Genomic DNA, 22,034 nt, shown 5'->3' with positions numbered 1-22,034 from the left:
AATCTGGGACCAGAAACGGCAGCAGGAAAAGCTTGCTGCATATAACCTTTCTTTCAGATTCTTAGCATGCGTGCCGTTCACTCGTGCTCTTCTTTTTCTGATGGTTCGCAACGTTGCTCAGTGTTTTAAGGTTGGATGTATGTGCATGCGGTTTGCTAGCCGTTGTTTGCAGAATTTGGGGGTTGGATCATGTGATCTGTGATCAGTTTCGTCTTATTAGCAGCAGCAAGCTTTCTGTTTAGCCTTTATATGTAGAGACAAATTCAACTTTGGCACCCTCTCAAAAGTGAGACACTAGTACAATACCAATCCGCCTCTGTAATTTGCTATATACTGAATGTTCATATATTAACTAACCAGTGAGCAATGTCATTTGCTAGTATTTTTCGAGTTAAATGTTGCAAATGCCTTAAAAGATGTTAACATTCTTTAAGATCTTTGGCTGGGAAGTTTCTCTAGTTAGGAAATGATTACTGGTTAGCTATAAGTCTGATTCCGAAGTCCATGTTAGAAATATAAAGTTGAAAATCGGGCATCCAATTTTAAAAGTTTCAAACTTAATAGGTGTGTTCAGATTAAATGTTGGCATTTTAACTACAAGCTTCACAATGTAGGATGCGTTAACAATTTTTTTTTGCGACGTGTTAACAAAAGTTTCACTAGGTAAAAAGTGTTCATTCTAGTTAACTAACAAGCATACATTGGATAGAAACCCTCTTTCGAGGAATTTTTGAAGCACAATATTCCTGTAGAGTGTTTGGAACATGCCCTGAGCCCCTGACCCTATTAAAACGTAGGATTAGAAAACATGGAAATACAAGGCCCATTTTACATCCCCATTTAAATAACCATAAACAACCGTTTTGCTTGATAATTAGTTTGCCTTGATCCCAGAAAACATTAGTTTGTATTGATGTTTACATATATTTTACCGGAGAAAAATACTTACCATTGTACCACATGTTTTGCATAGGGCCTAAGTAGCATGATGACTTGGCCTCATCCTCTCCTTCATTCGGCTTACGATACATTGAGTTTGCTTAACTAAAGACTCCCTCCATAAATCCCACCTTCCATACCTACGGAGTTATGAGGCAATAGAAGATGACACGTGGTAGAATATATAATTTCATGACCATAGAGTAGTTAGTGCAACGTTGTGAAATGACCAATTAGATATGGTGAGATGTTTAAGGAAAACATCAAGAGATCTTAAAGAGTCACCATGAATTTTGTTTCACAAAGAAACATGAAACTTGTTTGATGCATCTACAAACTAAACAAACTGAATAGCTTTTCCCTAAATTGACATGGTTTGAACTATGCCAAGTCAAATTTACCAAAATTTGACGTCACAATGAGGCTGTATTCTCTCCATTTTTGGCGGGCCATACCATGCACCAATGCACAAGATCAAGATAACACACGATGCATACTCTGTATAACACAAATGGAGCACCTAAACAAAATTACATCAAAATACTTTGAGATCTCTTCGTAATCTTATCCTTCTTACTTTCTTATTTGAGCTTGTTCCTTACAATCACGAACATCATAACAAACTTAATGAGGAGGAAAAAAACCACAACTGACATTATGTGTGGTTGGAGCACTGGACCTAAATAAATCATATTGTCATGAAACCATAAAAGTACCGCCATGAAAGGACGCTTTCAAAAAATAAGAGGGTTATTTAGGAAGCAAGATTGCTATTAACACTTAGCAAAACTGATAAATGTCTTGAAATCCTCATCTTTGGTGGCACCAAAGTTCAAGATGGCAATGGAGACCCAACCTACGGTAAAAGATGAATACTTGATCCCCGTTCACCAAAGAGGAACTCCTAAGGATAGGAAAGGACCATCCTTAGTCCTAGTGGGATGAATGTTAGCGTATGTAATCCATAGCCTTGGCTCTGACAAGGTCAAGGTATTTTGTTGCCCCCGCACCCGTCCCCCGTGCAACACAGGTTTCAATACACCGCACATCGAATTTATCATATTTTCCCTAGTCAGCAATGGATCATACGTAGTGCTACTACATAGTATACACGAAAAACATGCAACACATGTTCTCACAAAGTATATCCATGCAAACCCATGTTATCCAACCCTTCCATTGTCCCTAATACTCACTAAAAGGTGATCTTAGCTCACTTGGTTAGGGAATTGGATGTACGGCTTGCCCACTCAGGTTTAAGTACACACATGCACTTATTTGGGCTCTTATTTTTTAATAAAAAAATTAAAGAAACATTGTAGGGGTTTCCCCTGCTGCCATGTTATTTTACAAGAAAAAAGTTAGATGGTAGGTTTCAACTCAATATATATGCTCATGATTATTTTCAAGAATACAAAACTTATAAATAGGTTTTTGGTAACCTCTAAGAAGTATGTGCACCACAACGTATGCTTTGTTTTGGGGGTCAATATTGTGGTATCCGATGACCCTGTATTCAGATTGTGATTCTCCCTCCAATTTTGTTCAAATTTGAAGGCTTTTGTTCAAATGTCCTTTGGCAATGGCAAAGTGTGGCCTGGCTAGGCCTAGAACGAAAGCCCGATGACTCGAAGATGAGGTACCGAGCCTCTAAACAAAAGCCTCCGTATCTCAGGTACTCCGTACAAAGCCTGGCCCATTCGGTCCAGGATCCAGGCGGCCCTCCCTTTCCATCTCTCTATAGTCTCTACTCTCTTCATTCAAAATCCCCTCCCGTTCAGTCCAAACTCCAGCAGCCTCTCTCCAGCCTCCAGCAGAGATCCCCATCTCCATCTCCAGCCAAGAACCATGGTCAAGAAGCGGGAGCCCTCCACCCCGGCGGCCGCGGCCCCCGAGACGCCGTGGAAGGGCCGGCTGCGCTGGCAGCACGAGAGCCCTCTCAGCTCCCTCTCGCCCTGGACCCGTTCCCGGTCCAGGATCCGGGACGAGGATGCGCGGAGGTTCAAGAAGCAGGCCACCCGCTGCTCCTCCTGCGACGAGGACGACGGATCTGCGCGCCGGCCTCGGAGGGCTCGCGCGCGCCGGTCGCCGCGGTTTCAGGCCGGCCGGGATCCGGAGCACCCCATCGTGCTCGACGACGCGAGCGAGGTAATCCTGTTCTTGGTTCCGGAAATGGGATCGATCTGTGGGTGCGGGGTGTAATGCTGGCGTGCTTAGTTTCCTTCCCCTGGCGCGTTTTAGGTTCTGGGAAGGAGAGGGCGTGATCTGTCCACTTTAGTCTTTCTTCACCTGCTAGACAAAACCCAATTTTCTTCCCAAAATTTCTCACCATTTCTTGATTTCTGGTGATTTCGTGACAGCGGCCAAACATATTCCAGTATGTCATGAACCAAGTGAATTAGTATTTGTTCTATTCTACTTGTCCAACATAAGATTAGTTTCTTACTCGCATATTGTACGGTGTACGCCACTGATGGTTTATTCATCTGCCTCTTGATGTTTATCCATTGCAGCAAGTCATGTCTACATATTTGTTTGTCTTGATATTTGTTTGTCACTTGTATGCTCTCTGAAACTAGTAGTTGCTTCATATCCTTCTTCATTTACATCCATTTCATTGTTGGTAGGATCCATTTCATGCCTGTCCTATCATCATATCAATATGCCTGCTAAATGGAATGCTTGATTCAGTTCACGGTCCGCATATGATAGCAAATATCATGGTTTATTAGTGATTCTGTTTCATTCTTTAACGTCATAGCACGCGGCAAACAACATTTTAACTTTTACCTTGTGTTGCAGGAATGCGAAGTCGGGGGTAACCAATCAGTGATTACGCCTAAGGGAAGATCTGCACGGCTCCATCGAGGTGACAAGAGCTCGAGCAAGTCCTTAGTGGAGAAGGGAAGTCACCACAAGCAGACGCCAGGGACACCAAACCCGCGGGGTATTTCCCGTAGCAAGAAGACTCAAAATGCTGGTAAGAAAGACAAAAAACAAGAGAATCCAACGAGTAGCCAGAGAAGCGCTGCAGTAAAGACTTCAACAAGGACTAAAAAACACAAGGAGCTCCAGATACTGCATCTAGATTCCCAGGATGTTCCTGCCAGGAGAAAGACACCTTACAAAAAGAGTGAGATGCATGATGCAGAGCCGAGCTGTTGTGAGGGGTCAACAAGAAAGAGGAAGAGAGGAAGTGGAAGAAAGCTGACATCAAGGAAGCAAAGTCAGCAGGAGCCCAACTCTGACTGTAAAGAAATTACACCTATCACTGAACCCAGAAACATCATCCACAAGAGTAGTGGAAATGGTCCTTCTCCCTCAGTGCAGCCTAATATTGGTGATGATACAGTGGCAAATACTGAGGAATGCACTGAAGAGCCAAGTGGGATTAAAGGAGGAGTCCCGTGTGCTTCTGATGATTGGACAGAAGAGCAGGAACTGACATTGCGCCAGGCTTACTTCACTGCGAGACCATCCCCACATTTCTGGAAGAAAGTTTCCAAAATGGTACAGCCAATCCTCCCATTTTATTTCTTCAGTGGTTTTATTATATCTTAATAGTCGCAAGAGCTGTTTGATACCTAGTTGCACAAGTCTCCTTGAGAAAGCATCATTCTGCATTGTTGTTCTGGCTTGATTAATAATAATAGAAAACAATGAGAATGCTACAGTTAAAAGTTTTTTTTTTTGGAAATGGGCTTCTAGCTTTAAAATATTATCCATAAATGGACACGAGTTATTCATGGGTCTTGGTGCTAGGCTTTGCAAAATTCTACTGCAATGTTTTGTTGACATGCTTCTTGTAAGCAGTTGACATAAACCATGTACTAGGGAGCAGTTAACATGAAGGTTAGATTGCTAATATTTCAGTTCTGCTCTGCAAGTGTTGTCTCAAATGGAGTCGATTAGTTTCAGATAACGTGTCACATTGCTTTGACAGTCTATTTGTATTTACCTGAACTACTTCAGTGGTATGTCCTATAGATTACTCAACATTTTTCTAGGTGGGTTGTTCCTCTACCATTTTTGTTAGTTCAAATTATTGATACACATCCTTTCAGGTGCCAGGGAAATCTGCTGAAGAGTGCTTCAACAGAGTTCACGCTGATCTTTCAACACCCACTCCAATGGCCCCTCGTGCTCGAACAAGTAAAACACAGTTTTCTCCTCTAGGACATTTCACATTGTCTGATCCAAAATTTCCAAAACTCTTGGAACCTCTAGTCGCAAGAAGGACCGCCAAACAGAAGAGCTTAGCAGCGCAGAAGACAGTGAGACATTTGCTGAAGAAGCATTCCCTCATCGACCAAGCTCAAGAGGCTGATCACTTCTCTATATTTGAAACTTCACCCTCTGCTTTACAATTGAACATTCCACTTGAGGATTCTCCTGGGACCCCTGACAATTATCTGAATTCCTTTCCTCTGAACAAGTACAGCGTGAGTTCTTCGGCTCGTAAGAGACCGCTATCAAGGTTGAAAACTAAGCCAGCTGAACCGAGCCCAGAAGTTCTGAAGCCTCTAAAGAATGTCGTTTTACATGAGAAGTACATTAATCAGTTGTCACGGAGAGAAGGTGCAAAAAAACCTCGTAAGAAAGCTGCTGGCACCATAGCAACTGATCCTGAGAATGAAAGGCCTCTTTTGGAACAGCAAGCTGGTGTTGTGAAGGCTGCAAAAAATGCTCTTATGACAGAAGCAACAGACTTCATATGCCAGTTTAAGAAGTTACAAGCCAACTCCCTTGCACACATTCTGGAAAACTGTGAAGATGATGTGGATAATTGCACGTAGTGTCACACACTCACACTAGTGGTTCCAAGCTGCTTTTAGCATATATGCTTGCCCCTCAATTCTAATGCAACTGGACAGCATGCTGTCAACTAACTTTAGTTAGTTGAGTAAGACTGTAAGAGACTGACTATTACTCATAGAAGTTCTCGTGCACTGTATTCTGCCAAGGAAGCTATCAATCCATTTCTAGCATATCAAGGTCATGGTTATCACATAGGAGTACAACTGTATTCAAGACCTCGTGTATTTCATTTTCATACAGTTCAAGGCTATTTACATTTGATTTAAACTGTCAGTGATATACTGTATTCACAGCATGATTTATTACATGATAAGAAAATATTGTGCAAAGTAATTCTTAGGACTAGTGAAAGAAGGCTCTGCCCTAAGTCGAGAAAGTATGGCAGCTGATCATAGGCTGTTACTTATTCTTTTGATAAGCCTATAGAGGTCAGGTGTTCATCACTTCTTGTTTGAAGGCTAAACACATTTTATGCAACTTCAGCACAGACAAGTTATTTGACATGTTGATAGATGCCTCAACTACTGAAGCTGGAGTTGTTTGTAAAGTTATATGTCAGATTGCACATTTTATGTTTCTATTGACAGTTAATGCTTTGATAAAGGCGGAAGGCTTGGAAGGCTAAAGCAATTGTAAAATTACTGTCCATGCTGTTACCGGAAGGTTTTCCCTTGTCACATCTAGTATCTATTTTGCATTATAGCCTCTGTTTCTACATTATTTGCAAAACTGTGATGTAGTTGATCCATAGTCAATTGTTGTATATATATATATTCAGAAAAAGCAGAAGGCTTAACTATCTTTAGTGACCCATCAATCCCCTTACTTAGTTTTGATTTTGCATTTGGCAGTAGTATCTGTTTTGCATTCCAGCCTCTGTTTCTGCACTATTTGCAAAATTGTGATGTTCTTTACTATGTAGTTGATCCATAGTCAATTGTTGTACATATTCGGAAAGGGTAGAAGGCTTAACTACCTTTAGTGACGCATCTATCCCCTTATGTTTTGATTTTGCATCTGGCTCTGTTGTGTTGTTGCTTTTGCTTGCTAATGTTGCCTACTGCCAGGGTATGACCAAACATACAACATCAAGGATGGGAAAATCTAAGATATTGCTGTGATGTATCAGCGGTGTTTCTATACCTAGGTAGCCAAGAAGGGTATTTTTTTCTTGTTTAAAGGGAAAAAAACGAAGGTGCATTTTCTTTAAATTACACAAGCTTTTGAATTTACGGCAACTTGATAATCAGACAAATATCCACTCATTGTTGACTTGATCTATATTTTGCTGAGTCCCTATTACAATTTTCCAGTCATGTATCATCAGACGTTGAACCTGATTCATCGTGCGAAATTGTTAGATGTTACTCAACAAGGTTTTTTGCTTGTTGGTCGCAGGAGTTGTCTAGTCACCAACAAGTACAAGATATCTAAGTTGTTTGTTTTAGTTCCCAAGTAGTCACACATGACACAAGTTAAGACGGCAGTGGCAGTTTCTTGTCATGTTGCATTTGGTCACATGAGAGATCAAAGCTTTTCAGATGGAATATTTGAACCAGGGGCAGATGGCTATTTACTAATCCTCTTCAGAATTAGCTAATTATTACTCCCATAAACATTTCATGAAATCATTTTGATTAGAAGAGTGACACCAACGAGTATGTTGTTCTAGCTTGGCTGAATATTTCAACATGATTTAAATGGTGTCATAAATGCACAATTGAGGTAAAAATTAATAAAACCCCATCAGGGTTAGAGTCGTGCGTCGGAGAGTGAGTTTATTAGAACGGGATGTCAGTTGGCTCTTGTCAAGAGTCCCCAGATACAAAAGGAAAATCGCGCTCACACACCACCGATCTGTCGCTGAAATCGCTGCAAGTCGTTTTCAGTTTTGGCCAGTCTAGCTGCCATTTGTCACACACGTGCCCGATTACCATGCAGCTGTGCAGGCTCGCAGCACCACAGAACTGTTATCAGTATCATGTCCACGCAGTCTCCGCCGCGTCCCGACGTCCCTGAAAATATCCCTCCGGCGGCAACCACCGGCTGCCATCCGCACGCCCTGCTGCTGCTGCAGATATTTCTCTAGTCCAGTACGTGCATATCACATCTTCGCCTGCGTTGCACCGCGCGTCATTCTCTGACATTGGACACTCGTACTATAGCACACTGCCATGGCGACTATCACCACTCCTCCGGCCACTCTCCAGCCATGCGACCACGCCAGGGGCCGCGCGCTCCGCCCACCTCCTCGGGCGTGGAGGAGGAGGCGCTGCCAAGCGATACGAGCCGCGGCGACGGGCAAGCAGCTCGAGACGCCGCTCGCGGCGGCCGGCGGCGAGGCGGGCGACGTGATCCGGAGGCTGCAGAACGGGCCGGACGTGCGCGGCGTGGCGCTGGAAGGCGAGAAGGGCCGCCCCGTGGACCTCACGCCGCTGGCCGTCGAGGTGATCGGCGAGAGCTTCGGGGAGTGGCTGCGGGAGAAGGGCAGCGAGGTGGAGGGCCAGCCGCAGCTGCGGGTGTCCGTCGGCCGGGACCCCCGGCTGTCCGGGTCGAGGCTCAGCGCGGTGCTCTTCGCCGGGCTGGCCAGGGCCGGGTGCGCCGTCTTCGACATGGGCCTCGCCACCACGCCGGCGTGCTTCATGAGCACCATACTGCCTCGCTTCGACTACGACGCCTCGATTATGGTACAGTTTACCCCGCGCAATCCTGTTTTTGATCGTTTTACAGTGATGTGAACTGCTGTCTCGTGCTCTTTTAAATTGGCCTGACGAACAAGGACTACCGAATCATACAGTTTTAGCTGTGACTTCAGATGGGCAAATAGTTCGTTGAGGCCACTGTGCCCATCTGACCCTCCCATCATAACCCAACCCATATAGCAAAAACAAAAAAATCGTACAACATCGTTGCGACATTTCATCCGCGATGTGGGTGAAAAATGTACACAAGTATCATAACATTTCAAAAACATTGATGTAGCAAAAAAAAAAAACGTATGTAGCAAATACCCCACAAGTCACAATACATCTCAATAGGCCACAACAAAATCATTTGCAAAACCAAAGTTTGCAGCACCCCACAGAAACTTATGTAGCATCAACGCAAATATTTGCAGCAAACACCCACAAACTTCACAACATCCTGCTCGTGTGTTCGCAACAAAACACACAAGTTTAAAACATGTCACTCTTGTCCATAGTGGCATGGATTTCATAGATTCGATCTCGCAGACCACAAATCCGGTTAGCTGGAGCCTCGTCGCAGCTAGATTCGGCTACTTGTCATTCCTCCAAACTCTTATTTTCCTTCCTTGGTAACATCTCTCCGATTTGAAGCTCTAGCATAGCCATGGCGGTGACATACTGGTTGTGGGGGAGGGAGGAGAAGGGCGAGGAAGCACGGGGCAGTAGTGGCTGGTGGGAAGATACGACACAACATCAACACACCACTAGGGTATGAAAAGGTGGAAGAGAAATTGCAGAGGAATAAGACATGGAGTTACCATGTGTGCGTGACGAGACCCGGAGGATAGACATGGACCTAACATGTGTGCGTGACTGAGACCCAAAGGATAGGCATGGAGCTAACATGTGTACGTGACAAGACCCGAAGGATCGATCCTCGAGTATACTAGAGTTTTCATTAAACAAAGGTTTTTTGCAATCATGTTTTTACCAGATAAAAAGTACATCCTTTCCATATTGGGGTTATGGAAATTTTAGAAGTTTTGAATATGAATAATATTTTAACTATCAGGATGGTAAATATAAATAACATATGTATAGACTTGTCTCCAAAAGTATTTCTAGAATATTACTTTATTGGTTTTTATACATATATTTAATAGAATAGGGTCAAAGTTGCATCTTGAAAACAATGTCAATGTCCAAAAAAACTTCTATACCTAAACGATTGACAACCAAATTTACATTTTAAAAAATCTGAACTGAAAGCGAAACTTGATATGATTCATAGAGTAGATAGTGCATTTTGTATATGGGAGTGACTAATTCTCATGCACGTGGGAATTAACTTAATTCTCAGTTAGATAGTATCATTGCATCTTAGTTGAAACTTATGTTCAAACTTTTGACTTGCACAAATCACAAAGCAGTCCAACAGTTTGGAGCATTTTTCTTTGTTGTAACTTATGTGTAAATAGAAAATCTCAGTTGCAACCCATATTATAACTTATAACTAGCATGGATCATTGTGAAACGGAATTCCTAGGAACATATCTCGCATCACAATTTCTACTTCCTACGTTCCACATTTCTTCGCATATTAGGTTTAACTAAAGTTAAGTTTACATTGCTCGACCAACTTAATTATGCATAATAAATATCAACTTATACAATACCAAATATATATAATATGAAAGTATATTGCATTACACTATTACAGTTCTATTGATTTTATAAACTAGTTAAACTTTGTAAATTTTAACTTTGATGAAACATTATATGCCGAGTAAAACATATTTGGTGAACTTTATAAATCAGTGACGCTATAAATCTTCATGCACGAATTCTCTTGCTTGCAGATGACCGCGTCACATCTTCCCTACACCCGCAACGGCCTCAAGTTCTTCACCAAGCGCGGCGGGCTAACCTCCGCTGAGGTCGAAGCTATCTGCGACCGCGCGGCGGGCAAGTACGTCGCCAGGAAGATGGGCCTCGGTGGTGGCAGCGGCATGCCACCGGTGATCATGCGCGTCGACCTGATGAGCGCCTACGCGCAGCACCTCCGGGACATCATCAAGGAGCGCGTCGCTCATCCGACCCACTACGACACCCCACTCAAGGGCTTCAAGGTCATCGTGAACGCCGGCAACGGCTGCGGCGGCTTCTTCGCGTGGGACGTCCTGGAGAAGCTTGGTGCCGACACGACCGGCAGCCTACACTTGGAGCCCGACGGCATGTTCCCGAACCACATGCCGAACCCGGAGGATGCGACGGCGATGTCGCTCACGCGTGGCGCGGTGCTGGCACACGGGGCTGATCTCGGCGTGGTGTTCGACACCGACGTGGACCGCAGCGGCGTGGTGGACGACGCCGGCGCGGCCATCAACGGCGACCGGCTCATCGCTCTCATCTCCGCCATCGTGCTGGGGGAGCACCCGGGGACGACGGTGGTCACGGACGCGCGGGCCGGGGACGGGCTCACGCGGTTCATCGAGGCCAGGGGCGGGAAGCACTGCCTGTACCGCGTTGGCTACCGCAACGTGATCGACAAGGGCGCGCAGCTAAACGCCGACGGCGTCGAGACGCACGTCATGATGGAGACCACCGGACATGGCGCACTTAAGGAGAACTACTTCCTCGACGATGGCGCGTACATGGTGGTGAAGATTATCATCGAGATGGTCCGGATGAGACTGGCTGGACTAGATGGAGGAGTAGGGAGCCTCATCAAGGATCTCGAGGAGCCCGCTGAGTCCGTGTTGTTCAGGATGGACATCGTGGGCGAACCGAAGAATGCAAAACAAAGGGGTGTGCAAGCAGTCGAGACTTTCAAGAACTACATCGAGGTGCGTCTCTCAAACAATTTAGGTACTTGCATGATTCATCATTCATTCAAATAACCAAAAAATCTACTCCAATATACAAAAAGTATATTCTTCTGAATTTCTGATGTAGTGTTGTTTGTGCCTCTGTTTCTTGACATGATTTAGGAAGGGAAGCTTACCGGTTGGGTGCTCGATGATTGTGGCGACTGCTCCGTTGATCAGGGATGCCTTGTGGACAACAACGATCATCCGATTGATGTTGATGCGTACATGTACAGGTATGCTGCTGCTTGCAAGTTGAACCTTGTGTTCTTTTCCCGATATTAACTTCCCTTCGTCGTTCTCATTTGAGAATTGTTTTACTGCATCAGCATTCAGAGTTCATTTTATTTCAAAAATAATTCCCTTCTTATACAGAAATTGATTCCTTTGAATATTTAGACACGTTGAACTGAGTTTCTCATCAATTTGCAAAAACAGGGCAAAATTTTACGACGAGTCTCAGAGACGACTAGGATGGGTTCACATTCGCCAAAGTGTGCATAACCCTAATATAGCACTAAACATGCAGTCTTGTGTTCCTGGTGGCTGCAAATCCATGGCAAGGAGTATTTTTTATGGGTACACAATCCGCACCAGCTATCTACAGGTTTTCAATTTTTCACTTTGTTTACATGCGGTGAGTAATTTTGTTTACTTCCTAATTGCAGGTTTTTGTTGACAAGTGGAGTAAATGAATTTGTTGACATCACTCAAGTACAAAGCTTTGTAGAGTAGATCTTATCTTCATGATCGAACACTGTATTATAGCAGTCCAGACGACTATGTGGGGCAATAAGAGCTTACAACTACATTCTGGAGAGTGTAGCGTGCCTACAATACTCTCCTTCTCCTTCAGTTAGAATATTGTATTATTCTTTTTCAAAGAAAGAATAACTACTAATCTTGTAAATAATTATGTACATCAAAATGTTAGTTCATTTATACAAATCATTGTAGCGGTTTCAGTTAATTTTGTGGTTCGCGCTATCATATTGTTTATTCTTAATTAACTACCCTGTCTTTCCGCACAACATATTCTTCCTCTTTTTATATCCTAGTTGTAATCAATCAATAACTTTCACCATGCTCGGGTGTTCCGGAATCAATCAATAACTTTCACCATGCTTGCACGTCTCCAAGATCAAGGACGAAGCGGCGATGTGGTGCCTCGCTGGGGCAAAAACGCTGAGTAATGTAATGCCTCGAGAGTAGTTCCTTTGTTGTTGGAATTCGGCCATTCATGTGGTTTTAAGGACTTCTAATAACTCTTCTTAATCAATAAAAATGAAAAATCTTTTGCCTTGTTTAAAATGTATGCTTAGCCGTCCCCATCCGAAAGTTCCCTTTTGATCTTGACCTACGTGTAGCTCATTTTAAAAAACTTGAAAGCCTCATTTTGAATACTACAAAAATCTGAAACAAAAACAAAACATACAAGAACATGCACATGTCTAGTATTTGTATATGAAATTATTCAACATATATGTGAAGTTGTGATCAAGACAAAAAATTATAAGCAGCGAAATCATGTTGTTTTGTGCAACCAAAATATACAGTATTATTTAAGAAAAACTTATGGAGATGTTAACCACTTAAGTGCGTATCTATAGAGAAAATAGAATATTTCAAAACTTTTAAATCGGACATTCAGTTTTTGTAACGAACCCCACGTAACTCGGGAGCCAAATAAACGTACTCCCCCGAAATGCACATTTGATTGCATGTGGCAACCCTGGGGAGCGGTAGCGGTTGATCCATGTGGGGTCTGCCTTAGATCCCAAAGGGATCTACCTTGGAGACTACCCACGACTGAATCATGTCCACAACACAGGGGAGTTGTCTGCCTTGGTCCCATCACAGACTATGGAGATCCTTCGAGTGGCTTGGCATGAAAAGATGAATAGTTACGTTGGCACAGACGTTAAAAATTCCCACCAAGGCAACATTGTAGGGAGAGGTTTTGCGGAACTTGGTCATAAGGTACCACACTATGGGGAATGATCAGCACATAATACGTACATTAGAAAGAAAACTGTGCTGTGCTTAGGAGGAGGAGGAGCAGATGTAGCTCTTACCCAGGAACGGTGAGCACAACGGCGATATACGTTCCCGAGGATATCACGGTATGTTTCTGGAAGAACTTCAGGATACGATGGAGCTTGAAAAACAGGGTTGCGATGCAGGTTGACACAAAAAAATTACCCTGCAAATACCGATGAACGAAAAAAATCACAGCGACAAGCAAATAACGAAAAACAAAAAGGAAATAGTCAGTGCCATCCTTCCGTACCGTGGGGGGCTATGCCCCCCCCCCAACCCACACACACCCAAGCATCCGCTTCGGCCCAAGCCTCCGACAATGGGCCTTGTTCCACTCGTCAGAAGTTAGCGTATGTTTAATATAAATTTTGATCACGCCATAACAAAACGAGTGGAAACGCGCCCACATAAGGGTGGGAATGGGCAAAATCCACCCCAAACCCAACCCACACCGCTTAGAGCTTAACTTATTACCCCACCCGCACCGAACCTTTTTTTTCTTCCCGAGAATCCAAACCACCCTGCTCACGAGTATTTCCTCCGTTCTCTTTTAATTGACTCTGATTTAGTACAAAGTTATACTAAATCTGTGTCAATTAAAAAGGATTGAGGGAGTACATGCTACCACTGGTACTATTTGACATCCTTGATTCTCTACACAGCGGATAGCTCAACCGCAGCTCCCGCATCATCCGGCAAAAGGCCAAGCGTTGTTGAGATAGCCATCGCCAACCGCAGGAAGTCGAGCTCCAATCCTGCATCCTTGTTCCACCATTCCATTTCGCAATGGGCAAAGAAGTTACTTGCACAGACAAGTGAGCTGTATGCCGACATGCCAGACACTGGGTATTTACTATATTTGGTCAAACCACAACCACACTGCCCAAGCGACAATACGTTTTCCACACTGGTTTTATCACTAATCCATGGAAAGGTGGAAGAGAAATTGCAGAGGAACAAGACATATATATAGAGCTACCATGTGTGCATGACGAGACCCAGAGGATAGACATGGAGCTAACATGTGTGCGTGACGAGACCCGAATGATAGACATGGAGCTAACATGTGTACGTGACAAGATCCGGAGGATCGATCCTCGGGTATACTAGAGTTTTCATTAAACAAACGGTTTTTGCAATCATGTTTTTACCAGATAAAAAGTACATCCTTTCCATATTGGGGTTATGGAAATTTCGGAACTTTTGAATAAGAATAATATTTTAACTATTAAGATGGTAAATATAAATATCGTATGTATAGACTTGTCTCAATTTTTTTTCTAGAATATTACTTTATTGGTTTATATATATATATTTTATAGAGTAGGGTCAAAGTTGCCTCTTGAAAACAATGTCAATGTCCAAGAAACTTATATACCTAAACGACTGACAACCAAATTTACATTTAAAAAAATCTGAACTGAAAGCGAAACTTGATATGATTCATAGAGTAGATAGTGCATTTTGTATTTGGGAGTGACTAATTCTCACGCACGTGGGAATTAACTTAACTCTCAGTTAGATAGTATCATTGCATCTTAGTTAAAACTTATGTTGCAACTTTTGACTAGCACAAATCATAAAGCAGTTGAATATGGAGCACTTTGCTTTGTTGTAACTTATGTGTAAACTAGCAAAAGAGCCCATGCGTTGCACCGGGAGAAGATCGAATGTTGCTTCAGCTGATTTTTATTAAATATTTTTCAATCTTGAAATTGTAATTACTCAATATTCCATCTTTTTTTTGACTGGACTCATCTACCAAAAAAAAAGATTATATGGGTAATATTTTCTCTACGATTTATTTATATTTATGTTTAAATAGGAAAAGTGTTCGTGCGTTGCAACGGGTCTAAAATAAATCAAAAAATATATGTTTAAAGTATACCTTGATTTTTTTACCATTGTTTTAGAACTTGGTTTTCGCCCAAATTTCTATTCTCTTACACATGTCCTACTGTAGAACAATCCACACAAAAGCAAACATGCCATCTATGTTAATTTTATTAATTATTTATGAAAAATGAAGAATTTTATGTACTTTAAATCATAATAAAATGCTTGCGCAAAGAACATAATCTCTACCGATATTCATCAACCACGGTACATGAAGAAATCACAAATATCTATTTGAAAATGCTAGGTCCTAGAAAGGATGCAAATTTCATAAATGAAGTAGCAATAGGGGAGGACTCTGATTCATCAGATGCTTTTGGACTTGCTTGCCTTCTAGATCTGACCAGGAAAACACATCTTTGCGGTATCCTTTCATCTTTATTGGGTTTCTTTTCTTGGGTACACGCCAAAAACACTCTGCGCCAGGTGCCAAAAATCAGTACACGGCGAAGAATACTATGCCGAGTGTTAGCACCCGGCGTAGATTAAGAACACTACACAATAGAGAAAATACGCTCAGTAAAGTTGCTATTTTCCAAGTGCCACAACGGGACACTCAGCGAAGAAGGCCGCCACACGGCGTATAACGTACACGTCCAACCAGGGAATAATGACGCGTTTCTTCGTCGGGTGTCTCGTTAGATACCCGAAAAAGAGCGTCTTCATCTAATGTTTTTTGGCGGTACACGACAAAGTCAAATTTCCAGGGAGGCCTCATTTTTCCCTCCGGGTGTCGAAAATCTGTACATGGCAAAGTCAGATTCTTCTCCGGCCAGATATTTACCATGTCATCTTCGCCGGATGCTTTTAGCCATTCGCCAGGCATTTTTTATACGCGGCAAATATGTTGTTTCCTCTAGTGTGACCAGCAGTATGCCTACATGCATCAGGAAACTGAAAGACCATTGGAACGTGTAGCTTGAGCTTAAATGATGATTTGGTCGTCAGCTGCAAGAGAGAAGACTGTTGGTGTTAGTAGCATAATGTTCCCAAATCAACCTAATGTGCATGTTCTCTTGCAAATGAAATTCAGAACTAAGTAGATTCTGAAAGGGGAACCCCAAATATGACGTAGGCTTCGCCCTACCAAATCAGCTGGCCTCCATCTTTCTCCCGCACAAAAAGCAGCAAACGCATTATGTAAATAAATCAATCGATCCTTTCTTTCCCGGCAGCTCCTGCATATAACCCATGTAACCTACTTCAGAACAAACGAAAAACAAGCACCAGTAGGTCCCCCAGTTTACACTGACATCATTGTTCAGTTCAGCAGGTCGTCTTCAGGTTTGTCCGTGCGTCTGAATCAACTATAGTTTCATGACTGAGTAGGTGTCCTCAATCTCCACATGGATGTACGGAACTCACAGCCACACATCAGAAGCACTATCCAGTTGCTCCAAGTTCGAGTAGATCTTGTACAAGAGCTGGAATAAATCCAATCGATATGCAGGAGGGGAAAAATTCATCGGACTGGGCCGCCTCATCATCGGCATCAGACTTGAGCGGGGGCAGGAGCTAGCCCTTGCGGAAGCTGTCCCGCGGCGGGACAGGGACGACGGGGATGTGCTTGGTCTTGGAGAGATAGGGCGGGAGCGGAGGAGCTCCACGCTTCCGTGCTGGTGCTGCCCCCGCCGGATCTGAAGATTCGGGTCGAGGGTTATTGTACTGCAGATAGCCCACCCAAACAACGCGACGGAGATTCGGAGACGTGGTCGGAGGGGCTCTTGCTCGACTGTTACGGGAGGTCGCGTGGGCGTGGGGAAGCTAGCCGGCGGCAGTGGCCCGGTCCGTCGACCGCGGAGGTACCAGGTAGAGACGGGGAATCGGACCAGCGAATGGGGAATGACCGTGGTTGGCGATGCAGGGGAACCAGCAGAGGCGGTACACCGGGATATCGAGGCTTGGCTTCTCCGTCCAGCGACCAGCGCGCTCGAAGCAGAGCTTGGGGGACGCCGCCGAGGGACGCGGGGAGGACCGCCAGCGTCGGAGACCTCTGCGTGGGTTGGGTGGGTGGGAGTGAAAATAAGCGAACCGGTACCGTGGCAGAGCAGTATTATGGAATTTGGTGGGAGGGCAAAATCGTCCAATAAAAAGTTGGACGGAAATTTTGGCAGAAACCTTAGCTCCTTTATTATTAGGTACTAGTTGAATGCCCGTGCGTTGCTACGGCGCTCGATCTCAAAAAAAAATTTCGTGACCACATTTGTAAACAAAATCACGTGAAAATTCTAGTGTTGTGGAGGATGTATAAATGAAGACAACTTTCTAATCAACATTTTAACAACAACACGATCCAACCATTTAGGTTACCGAAACTACCCAGGCTTGTTCTTGTCTCTTGATCTTCTTCGTCACGGAATTTAGAAGTTACATACTTCTATTTGACATAGAATTTTCTATGTTTCTCCTTCATTCTTAAGTGAGGTAACTAAGAGAAAAATGTATACTTTTTGAATCTCCATGAATTTCTATGTTTTGTTATTATTATTTTGATTTCTTGTAGAGATTATTGGTATATGAGATAATCGAACTTTGAAATCTGTTTTTATTAATTTCTCAATATATTCTCTCGACTTATTCGCTTGTTCTTGTCTTATCCCTATTTTATGTTATTTAAGCATAGATGCCATGCAGAGTTAAAACCACATCAACAAACCAAAAGCTGCCAAAAAAGAATTATATGAAGACAGTACATTACATGTTGTTTACTTTGCAATCATGAATATCGAGCCTGCTTCACATGTCATTCCTACACACAGCTAAGGAAATAGGGTGAAGTAAAAATAGCAAGACCTTTGAATAATGTGATTTAAGGATACAAATAATGTGATTCAAGGAAGCATGTGATAACACACTGCAAAGAAGAATAAATAAAATCACATTTTAATATCTGAAAACATCTCAATGGTAACTTCGAGCGATTCATAATGACATGCCCCTAACCAGTAATGAGAGATAGCTAGCACCCAGTAAAAAAGTATTCATATGATTCAGTAAATAGGATATTTAACTGTTGCCCCGAAACAAAAAATTTAGGTTGTAATTTATAAATTGATAATGTATGAAATTTCCATCGAGGGTCCAGCAAGTATGACCGAGTACCACTATCCTACAAAGGCAAGTGTAGTATAAGATGGTCAGACATATAAACAGACATATTTGTAAAAAGGTATCAATCTCAAATGTCAACATGCGAGATAGTTCACTTACGAGTATACTTTATTAGTTTTTAAAGCCTCCCCGACTGTTTTCTTTTAAGAAACAACTTGTTTCATCACAAATTTCATGTAAGGCAAGAACATGCTTTGGTCCAAAAGTTTCAGTGGTGCAAATTAAATAATCTAACATGGAACTCCACAAATCAATGGGACTCATGATAGGCTGCTACAGTGCAATATAAAGATGATAGAAGTAACTCGTCTCTCGCTTATCATTTGTAACCGGTTATCATTTGTAATTGTCTAACATTATGCAACGATGCTCACAGTTAGCTTGTTGATAGCAAGTGCATACTAAACCATCCCCAGGACTCGGTGACCAAACATCCAAATCAATATTAAACTGGAAGTTACCCAGAAGTTTCTTTACAGAAGAAACACTATTCATGGTCAAAACATGAAGAATAAGATGCATCTAAATCTTTCAACAGGAAAACCCTCAATACAATATTGTGGAGCCTCCGATGTAGCTTGTATACGGCTCCTTGCATGAAACCATCCTATTTGATGTAAACCTTGAAGGCTCATCCTTCCAAGGTATCACCAAATGCAATTATATTAAAAAAATTCTCCAATATTTAGATATCAGAACATACAGATTCTTCAGCGACAACAGAGAGTTACACACGGTATCTGATGCTTGTAGCCTATTACAGGTTTAAGGAAACACCAACATAAGCCTGCCTGCCAAGAAAGGGATAAAAGAAACATAAGAACATGTTGACTGTGGATACAAAATTATATCTATTAAGTAACAATGATGTAAAAGACAAAAATAAGTCCAACAAACCATCATGTTTCCCAGAAGCCATGAGTGGATATACTAATGAGATTTTCTATCCAAGGAACTGGATGGACATTAAGCTTTAGAGAATTTCATACTACGGAAAATTAAAGCAAGTAAACATTTTGATTCTCTATCGAGTTCCTAGTTCAGATTTTTCTAATTGCATTGGTATGCAGATTTTTCACTAATAACCATGGAGAAGAGATATGCATATCTAGAAAACTAATTATAGATCACAACACTATGTTTTCCCACACCCAATTAGTATGCTGAAGGTTAAAAGTTAGAATGACATAACAAGGCCCAATACAGCTTTCCAGACAACTTAGGTAATGTGAAATGGAAATAGAAACAATTTGATACTAAGACTTGACCAGATAAAGTTGTTAAGAGAAGCACTATTCCAGTTATCATAGGGTAAATAACTAAATACAATGTTAACTGTTCGGCCCTTCAAATGTTATGAACATCAGGGATACATCAGTAAATTATGTACCTAGTCTTCTTCGCTACACATTCAGCATTATGTTGTTTCTGATGGGTATTTCATATGTATCACCGAGCGGAGCAGCGACCGAGAACTCATCCATCTAGGCGATTAGTTTGGCAGCGAAGTGGAGGGGACCATGATCTCAGGGAGAAGGTGCTTCCGGTAGCCCTCGTTTGTCCATCCATACAGTACGATTGGCTAAAGCGAGTGAGTGAGAGTGTTCGGGTAGATGTCTTCCCCTTCACTCCCAGCTGCTTCAGGTGCCCCTGCTGAGAGTCCTTCAACAAACATATCCGCATCTATCTGTGACCCCTCTCCCTGTCCCTGTCCCGATTTCGGAACCCCAAGAGAGGAGGGCCATTGAGACGATTACGGTTCTCTTCGTGGGGGCGGGATAGCTAAGACCACCAGCGGCACCTCAGGCTGGGGAGCACCAACTTATCCTTGGTTCCTCCATGACGCCATTACGGCACCGCGGTGAGCTCTTTCCAGAATCAGGTTGGTCCAAATATGAGACTGGAAAACATGTATAAACCCAAGAAACTATGCATGGTATTATTATCTACAGATATCTTTGAAGCAGTTTCTTAGTAATAGAGGGTACGTTCAGATGATTATATGTCTCTGAGCCCATCTGCATTCCTTCTTCAACGTTTTTTGCACCAACTTCAGCTCTCCTACTCCGCTTCCACTTTGTGGGACAAATGTTGGCCTCGAAAACTAAAAATTGTAAAAATTCAGAGGATGGTATCTGATTCATCCCACTGTGATAATCAATAAAGAGTGACAAGCCATCAATAGAATTGTGGAGATAACAAGCTTCATGGTTTAGTAAGTGATTATCCGACTAAATTATGCAACGCCACATTTCTTAAACTTTTAGTCTTTTAATAATACAGAGGAGATTTCACTTGCTAACATATTTATAGTACGCACAAGGCTGTCATATCTCATGAGCTCAAAGAATGTCTGCTCCAATAAATAAAACGCAGCTGACTTCACAATGTTCTCAGACGGAAGGTCAGTGTGTTCAAGGTAACTACTGTGTTGTCCCAGCTTGGGTTAAGCACCCCCTTTCTGAAAAGGATTCAGTGATGGTGAATGCAGTGGTATATTTTGAATCTTTTTGTTCAGACATATGACAAAGGAGAACAGGCTGACTGATAAAATCTCAACTCATTGTTTGATGCAACTAACCCTTCAATCCTCAAGATTCATCACCAAGAAAAGAGCCAATTTTAAGATGACCAAAATCCTGCTACTCCAGCAAACATAATCAGATCACAAGTTTTTTTTTCCATGAAGGCAACGAGATGTGATCCAGCACAAAGACCCGGGCACTAACCGTGCTCCCCAATCAACGGAACAACAAGATAACCACCAGGCTTGACGCTCACCTCAAGAACCGAGCCGTAACTGATCGGATCTGGGGACGGCGGAGCGGCGTCGATGCGAATCATCGGGCGGGACGCGGCTGCGGAGGGCGTCGCGCTGGTGTGGCGGCCATCGCGGTCGGGGCGACATAGCGGTGTCTTGCTAGCATGGAGGGCGCGGGCGACGACGACGGCTTAGTGCTAGCCTCGCGCTCCGTTCGCTCTCTGCCAGCCCTCAGCATGATTGACCTGTATGGTGAGTTGTGGTGGTAGCGGTGGTGTTTTTTGGTGATTGTGTCCATGGCTCGCTCTCCCCTGTGCTCCGTTCGCTCTCCGCCAGCCCTCAACTCCTCGCCGTAGCGCGGCTGGCCACGGGAGAGCGTGACCATGGCGGCCGGTGGACATGCGGTCGCCAGGAGGGGCACCTGAGCATCCGAGGACCGGTAGGAGGTGGGAGGGGCTGGAGAGGCCAGGGAGGTGGGTGGTGAGGCGACGGCGGCGTGATTTGATTCAGATGGAGAGAATGGAGTTTAGGGCTGAGAGGCGCACGCGAGGCAGCGAGAGAGATCTCGGGAGGGAGGTTAGCACGGGCGGGGTGAGAGTACCAAATCTGACGGTGGTTTTTGGTCGTGGGATATTGAACGGTCCGGATCATTCTAATCTCCTCCACCAAACGCGTTGTATGACGTACGACCAACTCGAATATAATAGTAAAGATAGATAGAAAATCTCAGTTGCAAACCATATTACAACTAATAATTAGCATGGATCATTGAGAAACGGAATTCCTAGGAACATAGGTCTCGCATCACAGAATCTACTTCCTACGTTTCACATTGCTTCGCATATTAGGTTTAATCAAAGTTAAGTTTACATTGTTCGACCAACTTAATTATGCATAATAAATATCATTGCATTA

The 22,034-nt window shown here is 43.1% G+C and overlaps 2 protein-coding genes and 1 long non-coding RNA gene across 3 annotated transcripts; 2 read left to right on the top strand and 1 right to left on the bottom strand.

Moving 5' to 3' along the window:
* Positions 1-2,787: 2,787 nt before the first annotated feature.
* LOC124657033 lies at positions 2,788-5,853 on the top strand. Its single transcript, XM_047195666.1, has 3 exons — positions 2,788-3,087; positions 3,742-4,449; positions 5,004-5,853. Exons 1-3 carry the CDS (start codon positions 2,788-2,790, stop codon positions 5,733-5,735), a joined length of 1,740 nt encoding a protein of 579 aa, XP_047051622.1. The 3' UTR covers positions 5,736-5,853.
* A 2,043-nt stretch (positions 5,854-7,896) lies between these two features.
* On the top strand, positions 7,897-12,281 carry LOC124692171 (phosphomannomutase/phosphoglucomutase-like). Its single transcript, XM_047225492.1, has 5 exons — positions 7,897-8,444; positions 10,304-11,290; positions 11,435-11,547; positions 11,750-11,890; positions 11,980-12,281. The coding sequence occupies exons 1-5, from the start codon at positions 7,932-7,934 to the stop codon at positions 12,044-12,046; spliced, it is 1,821 nt and encodes a 606-aa protein (XP_047081448.1). The 5' UTR covers positions 7,897-7,931; the 3' UTR covers positions 12,047-12,281.
* Positions 12,282-18,815: 6,534 nt separating this feature from the next.
* Positions 18,816-19,858, bottom strand: LOC124692185. Its single transcript, XR_006999381.1, has 2 exons — positions 19,749-19,858; positions 18,816-19,149 (listed from the first exon to the last, which is right to left on the bottom strand). It is a non-coding gene; the product is annotated as an uncharacterized LOC124692185 (long non-coding RNA).
* Between the last annotated feature and the right edge of the window lie 2,176 nt (positions 19,859-22,034).

Source organism: Lolium rigidum, chromosome 1, assembly GCF_022539505.1.
Source record: "Lolium rigidum isolate FL_2022 chromosome 1, APGP_CSIRO_Lrig_0.1, whole genome shotgun sequence".
Classification (NCBI taxonomy): Eukaryota; Viridiplantae; Streptophyta; class Magnoliopsida; order Poales; family Poaceae; genus Lolium; species Lolium rigidum.
Note: the sequence above shows the minus strand (reverse complement) of the source record. Positions and strands in the feature narration are given on the sequence as shown.